Genomic DNA, 14,566 nt, shown 5'->3' with positions numbered 1-14,566 from the left:
GCCGTGCGAGAGGTCAGGGCCCGCCGCCCCTGACACGCTGCACAAGCCTGGGCAGCGCCAGCTATTCCTAACGCAAGGAACCCGCTGCCAAGCCTGCGGAACCCGGCAACCTTTCCATGCGATGGGAAGACACCAAGTGCTGGTTTATGCAGAAGCGGGCAGGGAAGGTGGCTGCGTCCTCCTCGCGTCTGGGAACAGGCGTTCTCTCCCCACCGAGCACACACCACATGACAACAGGTTATTATATCATGCTTTTAATACAAACTTAAAAAAATCTGGAACAATAGAAACTGTACAGATTTGATCAACCTTTTTTTTTTTCTTATTTTTTTTCTTATTTTTTTGTTTTTAACTAAATCTCTAGACACACCAACGTCCCGTTCCAAAATATTGCACAACATTCTGAATACAAAACTCTGATTGTATTCCTCCTTTGCTAAAGAAAAAAAGAAAAGAAATAAAGAAAACCCAAATAAAATAATAAAAAAAAAAAAGAAAAAAAGACAGACAGCAACCCCCTGGTTCCCCCTCTCAGCAGCTCCCTTCTCGGAAAGAAACCCAGGCGGAACCCCTTCACTCAGAGACATACGGACTTCTACCCTCTTCCACTCCTTCTCTCTCCCACAAGGCAACTGTCGACTCGCTCCCCAGAGAAGGGCGGGAGGGAAAGGAGGGAGGCTGAGGGGGGGAGGACAAAGGAAATCTTCACCTCTTCTTTTTTTTTTTTAAAGTTTTTTTCCTGAAAAAATATTTTTTTTCTCTCCTCTTTTTAAGAAAAAATCTTGAAAAGAAAAAAATTACAGTTTTTTTTTGTTTAGTTAGAAATATACATATATTATATATACCTCTTACATTTTACAAATGTAGCAAATTATTCAATACAAACAGACATCAACAAAAAAAGAACACAAACCCATAAAAAATAAAAGTTAAAAAAAAAAAATTTATCTCTCTTCTCTTCCTAAGAAACCAGGTAAATTAGTGCAGGTTTTTAAAAAATAAAATTGAAGCTGAACGCCTACATCCAAGACTAGAAAAGACCCGAAAAGGCCGTTAGTTTCCATTGCTGCCTGATGCTGGAGGATCGTTTCTGAAGCACGCTTTTTTCCTTTTCAAATACAAAGAGGTTGGTCCCTCCTCTTTTCCTCCTTCCACTCGCACCACTATTTGTACAGCAGGTAGAATACGTGTGGCGGGGCAAAGCGGTATCGAAGCTTCACACACACACACACACACAAGCGGGGGGCTGGGGGGGGCATCCCCACCTCTCCCTCCCTCCCTGTGCCGGAGGAGAGGATGCTGTCCCGGGGACAGGTGACTTTGCAAGATGCAGGGGACAACGGGGTGGTTACTGGACCAGTGGCCCTCAGTCCAGCGTGGCAAGTGGGCTGGCAGTCGGCAGCACACTCCTGCAAAGGAGGACGGGGTGGCAGTGGTAGTATCTGTAAGTGGAGGGGTCAAAAAGAAAAGGAAAAAGGGAAAAATGCAATGTTCCGGCCTTTTCTCAGCGTTTTGTCGTAGGGTTGAGGCCGCAGGCACCAGTTTGGGGGAAGCCAGCGGGCTCTGCTCTCCTTGCCCACCCGTGGGGTTGGGCTCGATGAGAGAGCTCGCGCTGGGGGCGAGGTTGGAGCCCGGCTTCTTCCAGTCACCCAGCAAGGGGAAGGCCGCGCTGGAAACTCTCCTTAAAGAGCTCCGGGCAGTGGCGGTTTCCCTGGGACCTCTGCAAAGGCTCACTGGCAACACAGCTACAAGAGGGCTGGAGAGCCTTCATCTGGGCTTCAGGGAGGGGAGTGGGAAAAGCAGAGATTAAAGCCCATCTCCCTTGAAATAGGGATGTCTTGGAAGAGCACATTGGTTCAAAAGATATCAGAAAAGTGGGTTTCAGAGGGTGCTCCAGAGACATCACTAGAAGAAAACCAAACCTCAAGTTTGCAAGGCAGCAAAAAAGCTTATTTTTCTTTTAAACTGAGAACTTCAAACACCAAAGGCTTATCATCTCCTCCGCCTCTCTCCTCTTCACATGCTTCCATACTCCCAACAACAGCCTCCGAGGAGATCACCTTCCCACCAGGATGCCTCCACCCTACCCGGGCAAGAAACATTCTTCCTTCAGCTTCCTCTCAAGGTGGGTTTTGGAGGCCCCAACACAGAAGCAACCTAGCTGAAAAGCCACTACCGCCCAGCTGCAGCGCATTATCCCAGGGGAAGATGCAAAGGTGTTTGCAGATCCTGGTCCTGCGGCAGGGAGCTCTGTACATCTACATGCTGAGACGGCCGCTCACCTTCAGAGCACCTGACCCCACTCTGCTGCCACCAGCCACACTGACATGACCTGGCTGGAATGATGAGTTTAGGTGCTTCCCTTCCACACCAAGATCAGCCACCTCCTCCGGAAAAGCAGGAGAGGGGGATTTAGTCAGGCGTGACTGGCTGAAAGCACAAACCCTTAACGCTACCACTCGAGAGCAGCTTCAACAACATAGTCCTTTCTCCTCCTCAAAAGTGGTGCTGCCTCTCCACTGAAAAAAGAATTCCCTCTCTGAGGCAAGACGAGGTATTCACAGCAGGGAATGAGAACTGGGACCCAGGTGACCACTGGTGGACGTTGGCCCCTGCTGCTGGGACAAACCTCCAGGAAGCATGGGAAGGACCCAAGCGATGCTGTTTGGCTCAGCACCATCTCCCCAAACTGCAGGGACAGGTGGGTGCTGCTTCCACACCACAAGGTCACCTGGACAGCCCTGAGAGGGCACAGGACGGCCCCACGCTCATGCCCAGGGGAGGACGGTAACCAGAGTCACTCATTTCCAAGCGCTGCTCTCCCATAGCCACGGCTGGAAGCGCAGCTGAGGCAGGGAGCAGCAAGAAGCCATTTCACAGTAACGCTTCCCTCCCTGCTACGTGCGGAGGGGCCAGTCAAGGAGAAGAGTTAATGCTTTCCAGCACAGACAGAACAGCTGACGCCAGCCCAGAATTGAGAGCCTGAAGCAACAACAGCGCAACGGCCTGCGCCTGTGGGCGCAGAAGATGCTCTCCGTCTACAGGCAGAGCCGTAACAGAAACGCGAGCCCACCCACCCGTTTCTGGCCGGCACACAGCAAGAGTGTGTGTATCTCCAACGCTGACTCATCCTCTCCCCATCCCTCCTCCGTCAAGGTGGCATGAAAACATCCCTACACCCAGGTGGAAGGACCCCCCCCGTGTCCAGCGCTGGGAAAGGGTGCTGGGAATCAGAAGCATCGTGACCTATGGTTGCGCCAGTCCTGGGCTGTGGTGGGGGAAGGGGAAACACAAACTGAAAAAATCCCAAGACTCGTTTAAGGAGTAAAAAAGTGAATAGGAAAAAAGCACAGGGACTGAGTTAAAAAACAAGTCAGTGCTTCAGGAGCGTTGCCAGCACAGCACAACAACACTGGGCTCTCTCTTTTCCCAAGAAGCTATATTTATAAGATTTGAATATTTTTTGTATATTTCTATTTTTCTTTTCTCTCCCTCTTTTTTGTTTGCTTGTTTGTTTAGTTCTTGTTTCCCCGCCCCCCCCTCCCCAAAATACTCTCCATCCGTGCGTTCAGTTGGCCAGGACGACGGGCTGGAAGGACTGGCTGGGATACTGCATGGCATTCAGGTTGTAGCTGAGTCCTTCCACGAAGGGAGACTTCTCCAAAAAGAGGCTGTTGGTGCTGCCACCGAAGACCTGAGCCATATCAAAGGTACCACCCGTGCCGGCGTTGAACTGTGATGCCGGCGGGATGTTGCTGGCCTGGCTCTCGCCGGCAACGCCATCAAAGAAGAGACTGCTGGCTCCCGGCGACCCGCCGCTGTAAACGAACTCCTTGGCGTTGGGGGAGAGCTGCGACTGCGGGGCTTGGCTCCCAGCGCTGCCGACGAAGTTCAGAGAGTGCATAGACAGGGAGAGGCCCTTGTGCTTCAGCAGGTTGGTGGTGGGAGACCTGACCATCCTCGGCTGCTGCCCAGCCCCTGCTGCACCACCCCCTCCTCCGGCTCCTCCGCCCTTCTTCATCTTGGTGGAGCCGAACTTTGTGGCAGCGAAGGTGGCAGTGGTGAAAGTGATGGGCTGGGCAGAGCGAGGGATGAAGGTGGGGCTAGGCGACTGGCCGAAGGAGGGGGACGGAGAGTTGGACAATGAGTTGTCCTGGCTGCCGATGGGGACAAATACCTGGGCGTCGGGGTTGAAGCTGCTCTTGATTTCTTTGTCCAGCTCCATGGCGCTGCAGCCTTCGCTGTCGTCCAGGTAGAGGACCTTAACAGTGCCCTTCTCACCGATCTGGTAGGAAACCTCAAAAGGATCGATCCAGACGCTCAGCTCTTCCGGCACGTTGGCACGCACATCCTCCACAGCCAGCCCGCTCCGCTTGGCCGCCAGCTCCACCACTGGATCCACGGTCTCCCCTATGTGAACACAGCGATAGCCAGATCCCTTCAGAGGCTTCTCCGGGTACCAGTGACCCTCATATTTCTTCTTCAGCAGGCGCTCTAGCTCTTCACCAAACAGGTCTGCCCGCCTCCGAGGAAGCTTGTTGTACAGGTATGAGATGATGAAGTTAAGAGCAACTTTGATCTCCAGATGCATACTCCCTTCGCAGCAAGCAAGTCAGGGCAGTGTGTTAAAAGAGACAAAATGACACACACATAGACAAGATTTGGCTCCAAGCAGACCTAGAGAAAGAGAGAAACGGATGGATGAAGACAAGAACACAACAACTCTCTACCTGTTGAGATAACAGACACGCTTTTTCATTAAAAAAAGTGGAACGAGCAGTTTGCACAAAGCCTAACCAGCAGTGATGCTCTCTAGCAGAATCACCCCAGAAGAGAGATACTGGTAGGGAGGAGTCTCCCTGCTCCAGTACAGGGGAAATATAGGTGTAGCTACTACCCACACACAGGCACGTACGTTATACTCACCTCCACGCCAAACAGCGCTGCTGAAACCCGGCAGGCCAACTGTCTGTGCTGGGAGAACTATTTCAGCACATCTAATGCGCCCTTCTCTATGGCCTGGCACTCAGCTGCTTCCAGCACGCTTCACCTGCACCAGCCTCTCCAGAACACAAGCGCACCACTCGAACAGCCGCGTGACTCGCTCAGCAGCTTGTGCAGGGACCCGCTCGTGCCCGGGACGAGCCAGCCTCCGGCAGGAGCCAGCCTCTCCTCCAGGAGGCTGGGTGCCACGTCCTGCTGGCACACAACACTGGCAAGATGAGAAGGCGGGATGGAGGGTGCTGAGACACCGGCTGCCAGCCCATGTTTACTATCCCCTCCCCGAGCCGGTAGGCACATATCTTAAGTGTACCCAGTCGAGGCTCTGCATAGCTACAAGCCTAAAATCCCAGCTTAAGTCAGCTGGGAGCGGGGAGAGAGAGGGGCAGGAAACCTGTTTGGGGGTCACAAAACACAAGCGTGATGCCAACAGCCTGTCCAACACAGTTCACATCGCTTACCCCCACACGCGGGAAGGTGACCTCTGCCAGGATCAGGTACCTACTTAATAAAACCTGAAATTACTTGCCAAAGACTGAAGTAATCCTTCTCCCCCCACTCTCCTGCGAGGAAGACTCTGAAACGCAGGGAACCCACAGAAGCACAATGCAAAACCACAACATCCAACTCTCCCATTATACGCAGATTTCCAAACAATGTCAGTCTGGGTACAACGCCCCCACCCCACCCCAGGTCAGCACCGCGCTGTCACCCATCCAAAAAAAACAAATCCCACAGATTTTTTAAGAGGAAGCACACTTCCAGTAGCCTCCACGCCTCTCCAGGGGGAGGCAGAATATCCAGTTTTTAATTGGCAGCTTAGTCAGATGCTGCTCTGCCTTCAGCTGCCCTCACCTTGCTCAAACAGACACCCTGTGTTTCACTGTCTTCCTAAAATGGGCTTCGGGGATGCTCTCACGCAGCACTCAAACCAATGTTTACGACTTGTGCCAATTATCTGGGGGTGGGGATGGAGTAAAAACATACGGTGTCAGCATTCCCCTGACGAACTGGGAATCCCAGCAGCACAACCAGGTATCCACGCTGGCCTACGTCAGGAGGGAGAAAAAAACTGACCCAACTTGTTTGCTTGGTCTAGTAGATTGGACAAGAAGGATTAAGTATATTTTAAATTGTATTTCAAACCTTCAAGTATTTTGAGGCTCCATTACCAGAAGAGGGGGTGCTGATTCTATGTTTTTTCTGTACGAGTCTGAGTTTAGAGAAGCTTGGCTTCAGGGTGACAGTAACCAGAAGCACATCCCACACCTCAAGCATCAACAAGGTGGTCAGTTCTGGAAGGAATCCCCTTGGGGTTTGACTCAGCAACAAGAAAAAACACGGGATCAAAGGAGAGAAGTTTTGCCTTTAAAACCAGATTTATGTCTTTATTGGAGTGTAACAACTTCTGGTACGTCACCCAGACCTGATCAAGTTCAAGCAAGAACAGATGAACCCCAAGGAAATAAGCAAGCAGAATGCTTCAGCAAACAGCAAGGAGAAGCCATTTTCAAAAGCCAAGAGTCTCAGCACAGATACAGAGCCTTTTCCAGAGAAAATGGCATGAAGCAAACCCTTGGAAAAAAACACACCTAAAACATTAACAAAAGCTTACACAGTCCATATTACCTCAGAAGGGAGATTACACAAAGCCCTCTCATTGCTTTAGCTTTGAGGCATCTCAGGGAGAGGACAGCTTGGCATCCCAGCAAATTAAGCAAAAAGAGAACAGCCAGTTTGTAAATCTTTTAATCTCACGTGATAAATTATAATCCAGATCCAAAAGTCTATGAAGAAATCAGAAATTACAGATTGGGAAAGGAGCGAAGGCCAACATTTGTTACTACCCTATTTGCAACACAAATGCTCTGAACAGCCCACATCATCATCAACCTTCTGCAGAAGACAGTGAGAAGACAATTATAAATCCTCGCCTCCTTTTCTCTTTTCTTTACAAAGTACTCCCCCTTCTTGAAAAGGGAATACTCTGTACCTTGGCTATGATAAAGATGAGTTAATATCTGAACAACACCAACAGCTGCTGAGGTAGCTGCACGTAACTGATACTGGCTGAAGGGACAAATCAAAGATACCACTGACCCCTCCAGTCATTGACACAGAAAGGTGTTCCAGCAAGACCCCCTCAATCTCCTCCTACCGCACCAAAATGGGATAACACAGTAATAAAATGGAAGAAAAAAAACAGCTGAAGCAGCACAGCTCCAAGACAACAAACAACTAAATATTAATTGTAAAGGTATTCTGACAAGTCTTGCACAAAAAGAACACTTCCAAAGCAAAGGCTTACCATTCCATGGGTGGAACACTGGGGTGCCAGCAGGGAACAAAGGGCCGTACCCCTGCTCCTCAGAGGGAATGCGGGAGCCCCCTTCGCCCCTGTGTACCCACAGAGGAACCCACTGAAGGAGAGAGGCCAAACCACCACTTGCACCAGGGGAGAGCAAATATAGGAACAGCGCCCGCTCCTCCTTGCTGCGCAAACACAGCGGGTGACCTTGCCAATATCCCTCCAAGCTCGTGGGAGAGGCCTGGGCCCCAGGCACCAGCTGGTTGCCACCAGCATTCCCAGTGGCTTTAAGAGATGGCGGCTGTGACAACCCATTCTCTCATAGCGTAGAATCACAGAATTGTTTGATTGGAAAAAACCATCGAGTCCAACCATATCCGTGCACAACTAAACTGTATCTCTGAGCACTTCATCTACCCATCTTTTAAACACCTCCAGAGACAGGGACTCCACCACCTTCTTGGGAAGCCCATGCTAGTACCCGAGAACCTTTTCTGTCAAGAAATTTCTCCTAATGTCCAACCTGAACCTCCCCTGGCACAACTTGAGGCCATTCCCTCTCGTCCCATCGCCTGCCACTTGGAAAAAAAGAGGCCAACACCCACCTCTCTCCAACCTCCTTTCAGGTAGCTGTAGAGAGCGATAAGGTCTCCCCTCAGCCTCCTTTTCTCGAGGCTGAACACCCCCAGCTCCCTCAGTCGCTAGTCCCCAGCCTCGCTGCCTCCTCCGGACACGCTCCGGTGCGGCGAGGAGCCCAAACCCGAACCGGGGATTGGAGCTGCGGCCTCTCCAGCGCGGTGGGCCCTCCCTTCTCCTGCTAGTCACGCCGTTCGCGCCCCAAGCCGGGATGTTTCGCCCCTTCCCCGGGAGCGCGGCCATCGCCACTGACCCCGCTGCCCGGCCCCCCCACCCCCGGCGCCGCGGGGCACCATGGGAGTTGTAGTCCTCGCGCCCCTCCCCATCCCGCGACCTACTTGGACCCCAGACTACACTTCCCGTCGTGCCCCGCGGCCCGGCCCGGCCCCCGGCTCTCCGGCTCGGCGGGGCAGGGCACAAAATTTTCCACGGTACATGCGCGGTGGCCGCCGTCCCGCCCCGGGGAACCCGCCCCGCGGCCCGGGACCGCCGGGCACCGCTCCCCTCCCCTCTCGGCAGGGACGGGGAGGCGCCTCCCCGCCCCGCCGCAGCCTCCTCGGGCTGCGGGACCGAGCCCGGCAGGGCGCAAGACCCGCGTCCCGGCGTTCCGATGCTCGGGGGCGCCTCCCCCCCCCCCCCACCGCGCCGCCTCCCCGTGACCCCCTTCCCCTGCGAAGGGCACCTCGACCGCCCCCCCTCCGCCTTCCCGGGGAGGGGTGAGGCTGAGCCCCCCCCTCCGCCAGCCCAGCCGCGGCAGCGCCTTTGTTGTCGCTTCTCCCCCCTCCCCAACCGCGGGGGCCGCGAAGGCACCGCCGCTGCTCGCCCCCCGGGGTGCCCAGCCTCGCCCTTCCCGGGGCCGAGCCGCGCCCCTCCCCGGGGGGGGAACCGAGCGAAACGGGGGGCGTCGCACAGCGCCACCGACACGGGGACTTTCGTCCCCCTCCCCCCGAGGCCCCTTTCGTTGCCCAGCGAATCGGGGCAGGGAGGGGGCGCGGGAGGAAGGCGGCCCCGTCCCCACTTACTTCGTCCTCGGTGGTTCCAGGGCCGGCGGCGGCGGCTGCCGGGCGGGTCTCTGGCCCCGGCCTTATCCCCGGCGGTGGTGCGGGACGACCCTGCCGGCGGTGCGATGGTGGCGGTGGTGGTTGCGGTGGTGCTGGCGTCGCCGCCGCCGTCCCGGAGCCGCCCGCGCCCTGGCCCCAACTGAGCCAACTCACGGCAAACTTTCACCCTTAGCAACCCCGCGCACGGATCCGCGCTCCCGCCCAGCGTGATGCGGCCCGTGGAGGGCGGGCCGGGACTACTTCCCCCTCCCTTCGCAGCCGCCGGTTGCGGGGGGGGGGGTTAATTCCTCTTTTCTGCCCTTTTTTTTCTGCCCCCCCCCCCCCCCAACGCGGCGCCGGGGGGAGGGAGGGGGGATTGACCTGAGGATTTCCCCAAGCGGCTTAGCCTTAGGCGGGGGTGGATACAGGGCAGCGATTGAATGGGAGGGGGTGGGGGGTAAAGGGCGAGGGTTGAATGGGAGGGGGTGGGGGCGATAGGATGGATGGGGGGGCGCAGGGTAGGATTGGATGGGGTTAAAGAGGGGGTGGATAGGGGGCACAGAGGGCGATGGGGTGGGTGGGAGGGGGGTAAAGGGGGCGATGGGATGGATGAGGGCACGGGGGCGATTGGGTGGGAGGGTATGGAAACGGGAGAGTTTGTATGGGAGGGGATGGGGTTAAAGGGGGGGTGAATGGGAGGGGATGGGGCACGGGGGGGCGATTGGGTGGGAGGGGAGGGGGTAAAAGGGTTGAACGGCAGTGGGTGGGGGGCACGGGGGCGATTGAATAGATGGGTGGCTGAGGGGGGCAATTGGGTAGGAGGGGATGGGGGTTAAAGGGGAGGGTTTGAATGAGAGGGGATGTGGCAACGGGGGGGCGATTGGATGGATGGGGGCATAGGGGGACGATTGAATGGAGAGGGGCGCGGTGGAGTTGAATGGGTGGGTTTGGGGCGCACAGGGGGGCGATTGAACGGGAGTTTGAGGGGCACGGGGGAAGGCGATTGAATGGATGGGGGCACGGGGGGCGACTGAACAGGGAAGGAATCGGCCGGCGTTTCCCTCGCGGCCGCCCGGCAGGCGGGGGACGGGGCAGGCGGGGCTGTTAGGGCCCGGCCGGGAGGCAGGACCGGCCCCGGCGATCCCGAGGGGACCATCTCGCAGCACGGCCCCGCGGACTACTTTATCTTCGTGCTCCTCCGCCTCTAGCGGAGGGGCCGGGGCGGCGGAGGCGAGAGCGACGCAAGGTGCGCGAGCGGCGGCCCCCACCTCCCTCCCCGTTCTAAAAATAACTGCGGCGTGTTAGCAACAGCCTTCCCATTGGCTGGGCGGGCCGGCCGCGCCTCCCCATTGGTGCGCGCGCCCAGCCACTGAACGGAAGGGGGTGTGTGGGGGGGGCGTGACCCGGCGCGGGGCATGCTGGGAGTTGTAGTCCCGCCGTGGGGGGGGAAGGTGACCGCCTCCACTTAGCACAGACTGGGAAGGACCTTGGGGATCATCGAGTCCAATCGTACCTGCCCGCTACTGACCCGCATCCCTGAGCACCTCGTCCACCTGCCTTTTAAACACCTCCAGGGATGGGGACTCCACCACCTCACGCCACGGGGCTTCTGATTCTGCAAACACGACTGTTTTACAAGGGACGTGATAGCGATAGTGATGGGACGAGGGGCAAAGGGTATAAAGTGGGAAGCTTTAGATTAGACACGAGGAGGAATTTCTTCACTATGAGGGTGGTGAAGCACTGGCACAGGCTGCCCAGGGAAGCTGTGGCTGCCCCATCCCTGGAGGTGTTCAAGGCCAGGTTGGGGCCTTGGGCAGCCTGATCCGGCAGGAGGTGTCCCTGCCCATGGCAGGGGGGTTGGAACTGGATGAGCTTTAAGGTCCCTTCCAACCCAAACTATTCTATGACTCCCAAGGAGAAGAAAACACGAGTGCACGCGCTTTGGGGTCAGAGGGAACAGCTGGGCGCAGCAAGAAAGGGTCCCCTAAAGCAGCTGCAGGTGGAGAAGCAGCTGTGTTTCCTCATGTTCAATGTCCCCACACGCGTTCAAAGGGCACCAGCAGACAGCACGTGCTGCTCTGTGCTCGGTGTTTTAAACCAGGCCTATTTCTGGTTCTGGGGAAAATGGAAATCCCTGCTGGCCCCGTAAAATACATGACCCCGTAGGTCATGTATTTTACGTACAAGGCTGTCGCCTCAGACAGCACCAGCAGAAGACTCTCACTGTCCACACATAAGGCAGCTTATGATCAGAGTAAAGCTCCAAGCAAGTGGAAGGGACACCAAGAACGGCTTTTCCAGGCTCTCCCGGCCACATGTCAGGCACTTTCCTCATTTGACACAAGCAGACCTCGTAGGGAGAACCGGTCTCGGTGACCAAAGCGCTACCGCAGTTCCTGTCACAGTGAGGGCAACTGGCCTGGCCTGTGAAATGACCTATTTGTCTTGCTTCTGCAGAATTCCTGAGACAAATGCCATCATGGAGCCACATTCTATCTTGGAATCACATCCTCTCAATAACAGTTATGTTCAAAAGCTTAATCTATCGCCCATTTTCAAAAGTGATGAAGCCCACAGACGCTTCCTGAGCTGCTCCATGTCCCCCAGCTTCAATAATTCTCTGTAGCGATCACCTCCCAACTGCAAAAATACAACGTTCCTCTCTTGCCCTGTTTCCTCAAAGATCCTCGGCATCTCTCTGGGTTTGCTTTGCCCTCTCTTGCTTGGGAACCCTTTATCTTAGGCACCGCCTTTGCCACTGGAGAGGACTTCTTTGGGAGCCTGTCAACAACCACGCATTAAGAAATCCCAGCCACCGTGCTACTGCTCATTTTCCCACTGATTAAAAAAAAACACAACAACTTTTGAAGTTGTTTTTTGTTTCTGCAGGGGACTGGGGCGGATGAGAAGGGAAAATTTTGGAGAGCTATTATAAGCAGCCTTATTTTCATCGCTCCTAGTTTAAAAGGAATTTAGTAACATGAGGGTTTTTTTTTTCCCCCTAACACTCCCTTGCTTTGCAGGAAACAAAATCCCGCTCTCAGCCCAAGATGATGAAATTAAAATGACTGCGCTATTTTTAGCATCATTAAGAAAAAAAAAAAGGCAATTACATTTCTAAAATGCTATTGTTGCTTTAATAAGGTGTTATTCGGAGGGTGTTACACATTAGGGCTCTTTAAAATACTTGTGCCTTGACCGTGCTCCTTTAATTATCGCATCGGCCGGGTACACATGCAGGCAGAGGAATTCTGTCACGGTATCCGCTCACGCATTCTCGGCCATTTGGCTATTACGTCAAAGCAAAGCTACCGAATCACGTGCGTGTGGGGAGGGAAGGAATTGCCAGGCTGCTGGGACAGAGCTCATTTTGCTGGGTTATTTAATGCCAAGGAAGGGCAGTCAGGTTATAATCAGGCGTAATTAACACCGCCATACCCTGAATCCTCTTTATATTCAAGTCACATGACGACCTCAAGGAAATGAAAAATTCTTTCCTGCTATTGAAATGGGCAAACAACATCTCTAGCTGATCCCCCTAATGAGAAAATAACAGCTCCTGTGCAGATACCGTTTCAGAAGCAGGATTTTGGCGACGCAGCTCCCCCAGGGAAAGCTCACAGGCAGACAAAAAGCCTTTGCCTGCCTTCAGGGTGTTTTAAAAAGAAAGGTAATATTTTGGGCTGGAGGGCTTTGTCAAGACAAGGTCCAGATAATTTGAAGGACCAGAGGTGTCTTACGGAGCCATCTGTGGTGGTAGCTGTGGCTAGTAGTTGGTCTGAAGAAGCATGTAAGAGGGAAAATCTACATTTCAGAACGCAGCCATGCCTCGTTAGTGCTGCCAACAAAGAGGCCGATTTCTTAATAGGCCAAGAGGTCCCATGTTCCTCCCCCCAGTGTCAATATTTGAAATAAAAGGATTTTTTTTTTTTTTTACTTTTTACCTAACTTCCTTTCTTTTAAAAAAAAGAAAATGAAAAAACAAACAATAACCCCACCTAGTAAAGTAACGGCAGGAAGGCACATTTAGCTCCATACAATCAGGATTTGCGGCCAGCACCACGGGGGTCCAGCTGCCACAGGGATGCAGCCCTCCCTCTCTCTCCCTCCCTCTCTCCCTCCCTCTCTCCCTTCCTTGCATTTGTCATGCAAGCGCTTAGCAACTGGCAGCCAGGGAGCTTAAGAGTCCAAGGTCTGAGGAAGCCCTTCCAGAGCTTGGAAGGCACACAGCAGCAGGACGTGTCTGGTCTCATTTTCCCCTTGCAGGGAAGCTCGTCCTTTTAGCGTGTGCTCTGATCTCCAGTACTGCTAGGAAATCTCCTACTGGACAAGTCCTTCAAAGTCTATTTAGGTAAGAAATATTGTGCTCTTCTAGGGGCCCTGCCTGGGTTTCTTTTGCTGGTGAACAGAAATCATCACCACCCAAGCAAGGCTGAGTTTTTCTGGGCTACCCAGATATATCCATTACCCTTGTCTGATTTAGCAGCTTCAGGGCAATGTCCCATCCATGCTCTGCAAGAACCAGAAAGGCGGAGGTGTTGAACCAATCTGAGCACCGGCAGCGTTTGGCATTCTCCCCAGAGCTGTCTGAGCAAACAAGGCAAAGGGGAAAAAGCCCTTCCCTCCCTCTCTCCACCTGCCCAGTGACTCAGAACAACTAGAAATGGCAGCTTAACTCTCACTGCTGCCAGAACGCAGCCCGATACACCCAGCAGCCAGAGTGAGGGCACTGGGAGTGCCAAGAAAGTGAGTACACTCAGCCATTTTTAGGGGTGGGGGAAGGGATGGGGACACTCGTATCTCTATAGCAACCCCTGCCTGGCTGATCCTGCTAAACGATTGGGAACACAGGCTGCTCTAAAATTAGATCTTCTAGGGATCCCTGCCCCAGGGGCAATAACTGTGAGACAAAAGAAATAGTTCTAACTTCATCTCCCTCTACCTTCACCAAACAACTTTTGTTATCTCGGAAACTTCCCGGAGCTCCCAGTGTGATAACTTGGGCAGCCTGACTGAGAGCAAATGATAAATTCTGGTTGAAGTGATAAAGTTCCAGGTACAAAAAAAATCTGCATGTCATGCCCTGCTTGCAAAGAAATACAGAAGTTAACACGGCCGATAATGGCTTTGACACAGCCAGACAGGAGCAAGAGGCAGCTGCTTATTCAGGTAGAATTCATTTGAGAGAGTGGGGTTTGCTGGAACCAAAGATCCAATTTGCTCTGAACATCTCAGCAAATGGCACCCACGTTAGTAAAATTAACCAGAAGCTGTGTAAGGGAACCGTGGTGCAGGGAAAAAGACACACAGCTACTCTCAGGACTGCAAAAAGCTTTCAAGAGAAACATGACAGAATTACTAGCTGGGGAGAGGAGAGGGAGGAGCAGCTGTAGGACCAGTCACAGCTAGAGCCAGCTGCAGCAGGAAGAAATGACTTAAGGGAAAGATGATCACAACTTGTCTGCTTTTTTTCACTTGTATTCAAAACGCTTAAATGGCTGGAGCAGGTAGGAGAGGATTTTATATCACAGAGGAGTTAGAGGAATCAGTACTAACCTCAGGGGAACTGAAATCCTAG

General features: G+C 53.7%; 1 protein-coding gene across 1 annotated transcript; it reads right to left on the bottom strand.

Moving 5' to 3' along the window:
* Nucleotides 1-999: 999 nt before the first annotated feature.
* Nucleotides 1,000-9,122, bottom strand: TOB2 (transducer of ERBB2, 2). The gene is made up of 2 exons (XM_069854463.1): nt 8,968-9,122; nt 1,000-4,677 (listed from the first exon to the last, which is right to left on the bottom strand). Exon 2 carries the CDS (start codon nt 4,589-4,591, stop codon nt 3,569-3,571), a length of 1,023 nt encoding a protein of 340 aa, XP_069710564.1. The 5' UTR covers nt 4,592-4,677; nt 8,968-9,122; the 3' UTR covers nt 1,000-3,568.
* Nucleotides 9,123-14,566: the final 5,444 nt, after the last annotated feature.

Source organism: Phaenicophaeus curvirostris, chromosome 1 (genome assembly GCF_032191515.1).
Source record: "Phaenicophaeus curvirostris isolate KB17595 chromosome 1, BPBGC_Pcur_1.0, whole genome shotgun sequence".
NCBI lineage: Eukaryota > Metazoa > Chordata > Aves > Cuculiformes > Cuculidae > Phaenicophaeus > Phaenicophaeus curvirostris.
The sequence above is the reverse complement of the archived record's forward strand: the minus strand, read 5'-3'. Positions and strand labels throughout refer to the sequence as shown.

Bases quoted from the DNA above. Each gene is read 5' to 3' on its own strand.
- TOB2 (XM_069854463.1), bottom strand. From the start codon at position 4,591: ATGCATCTGGAGATCAAAGTTGCTCTTAACTTCATCATCTCATACCTG.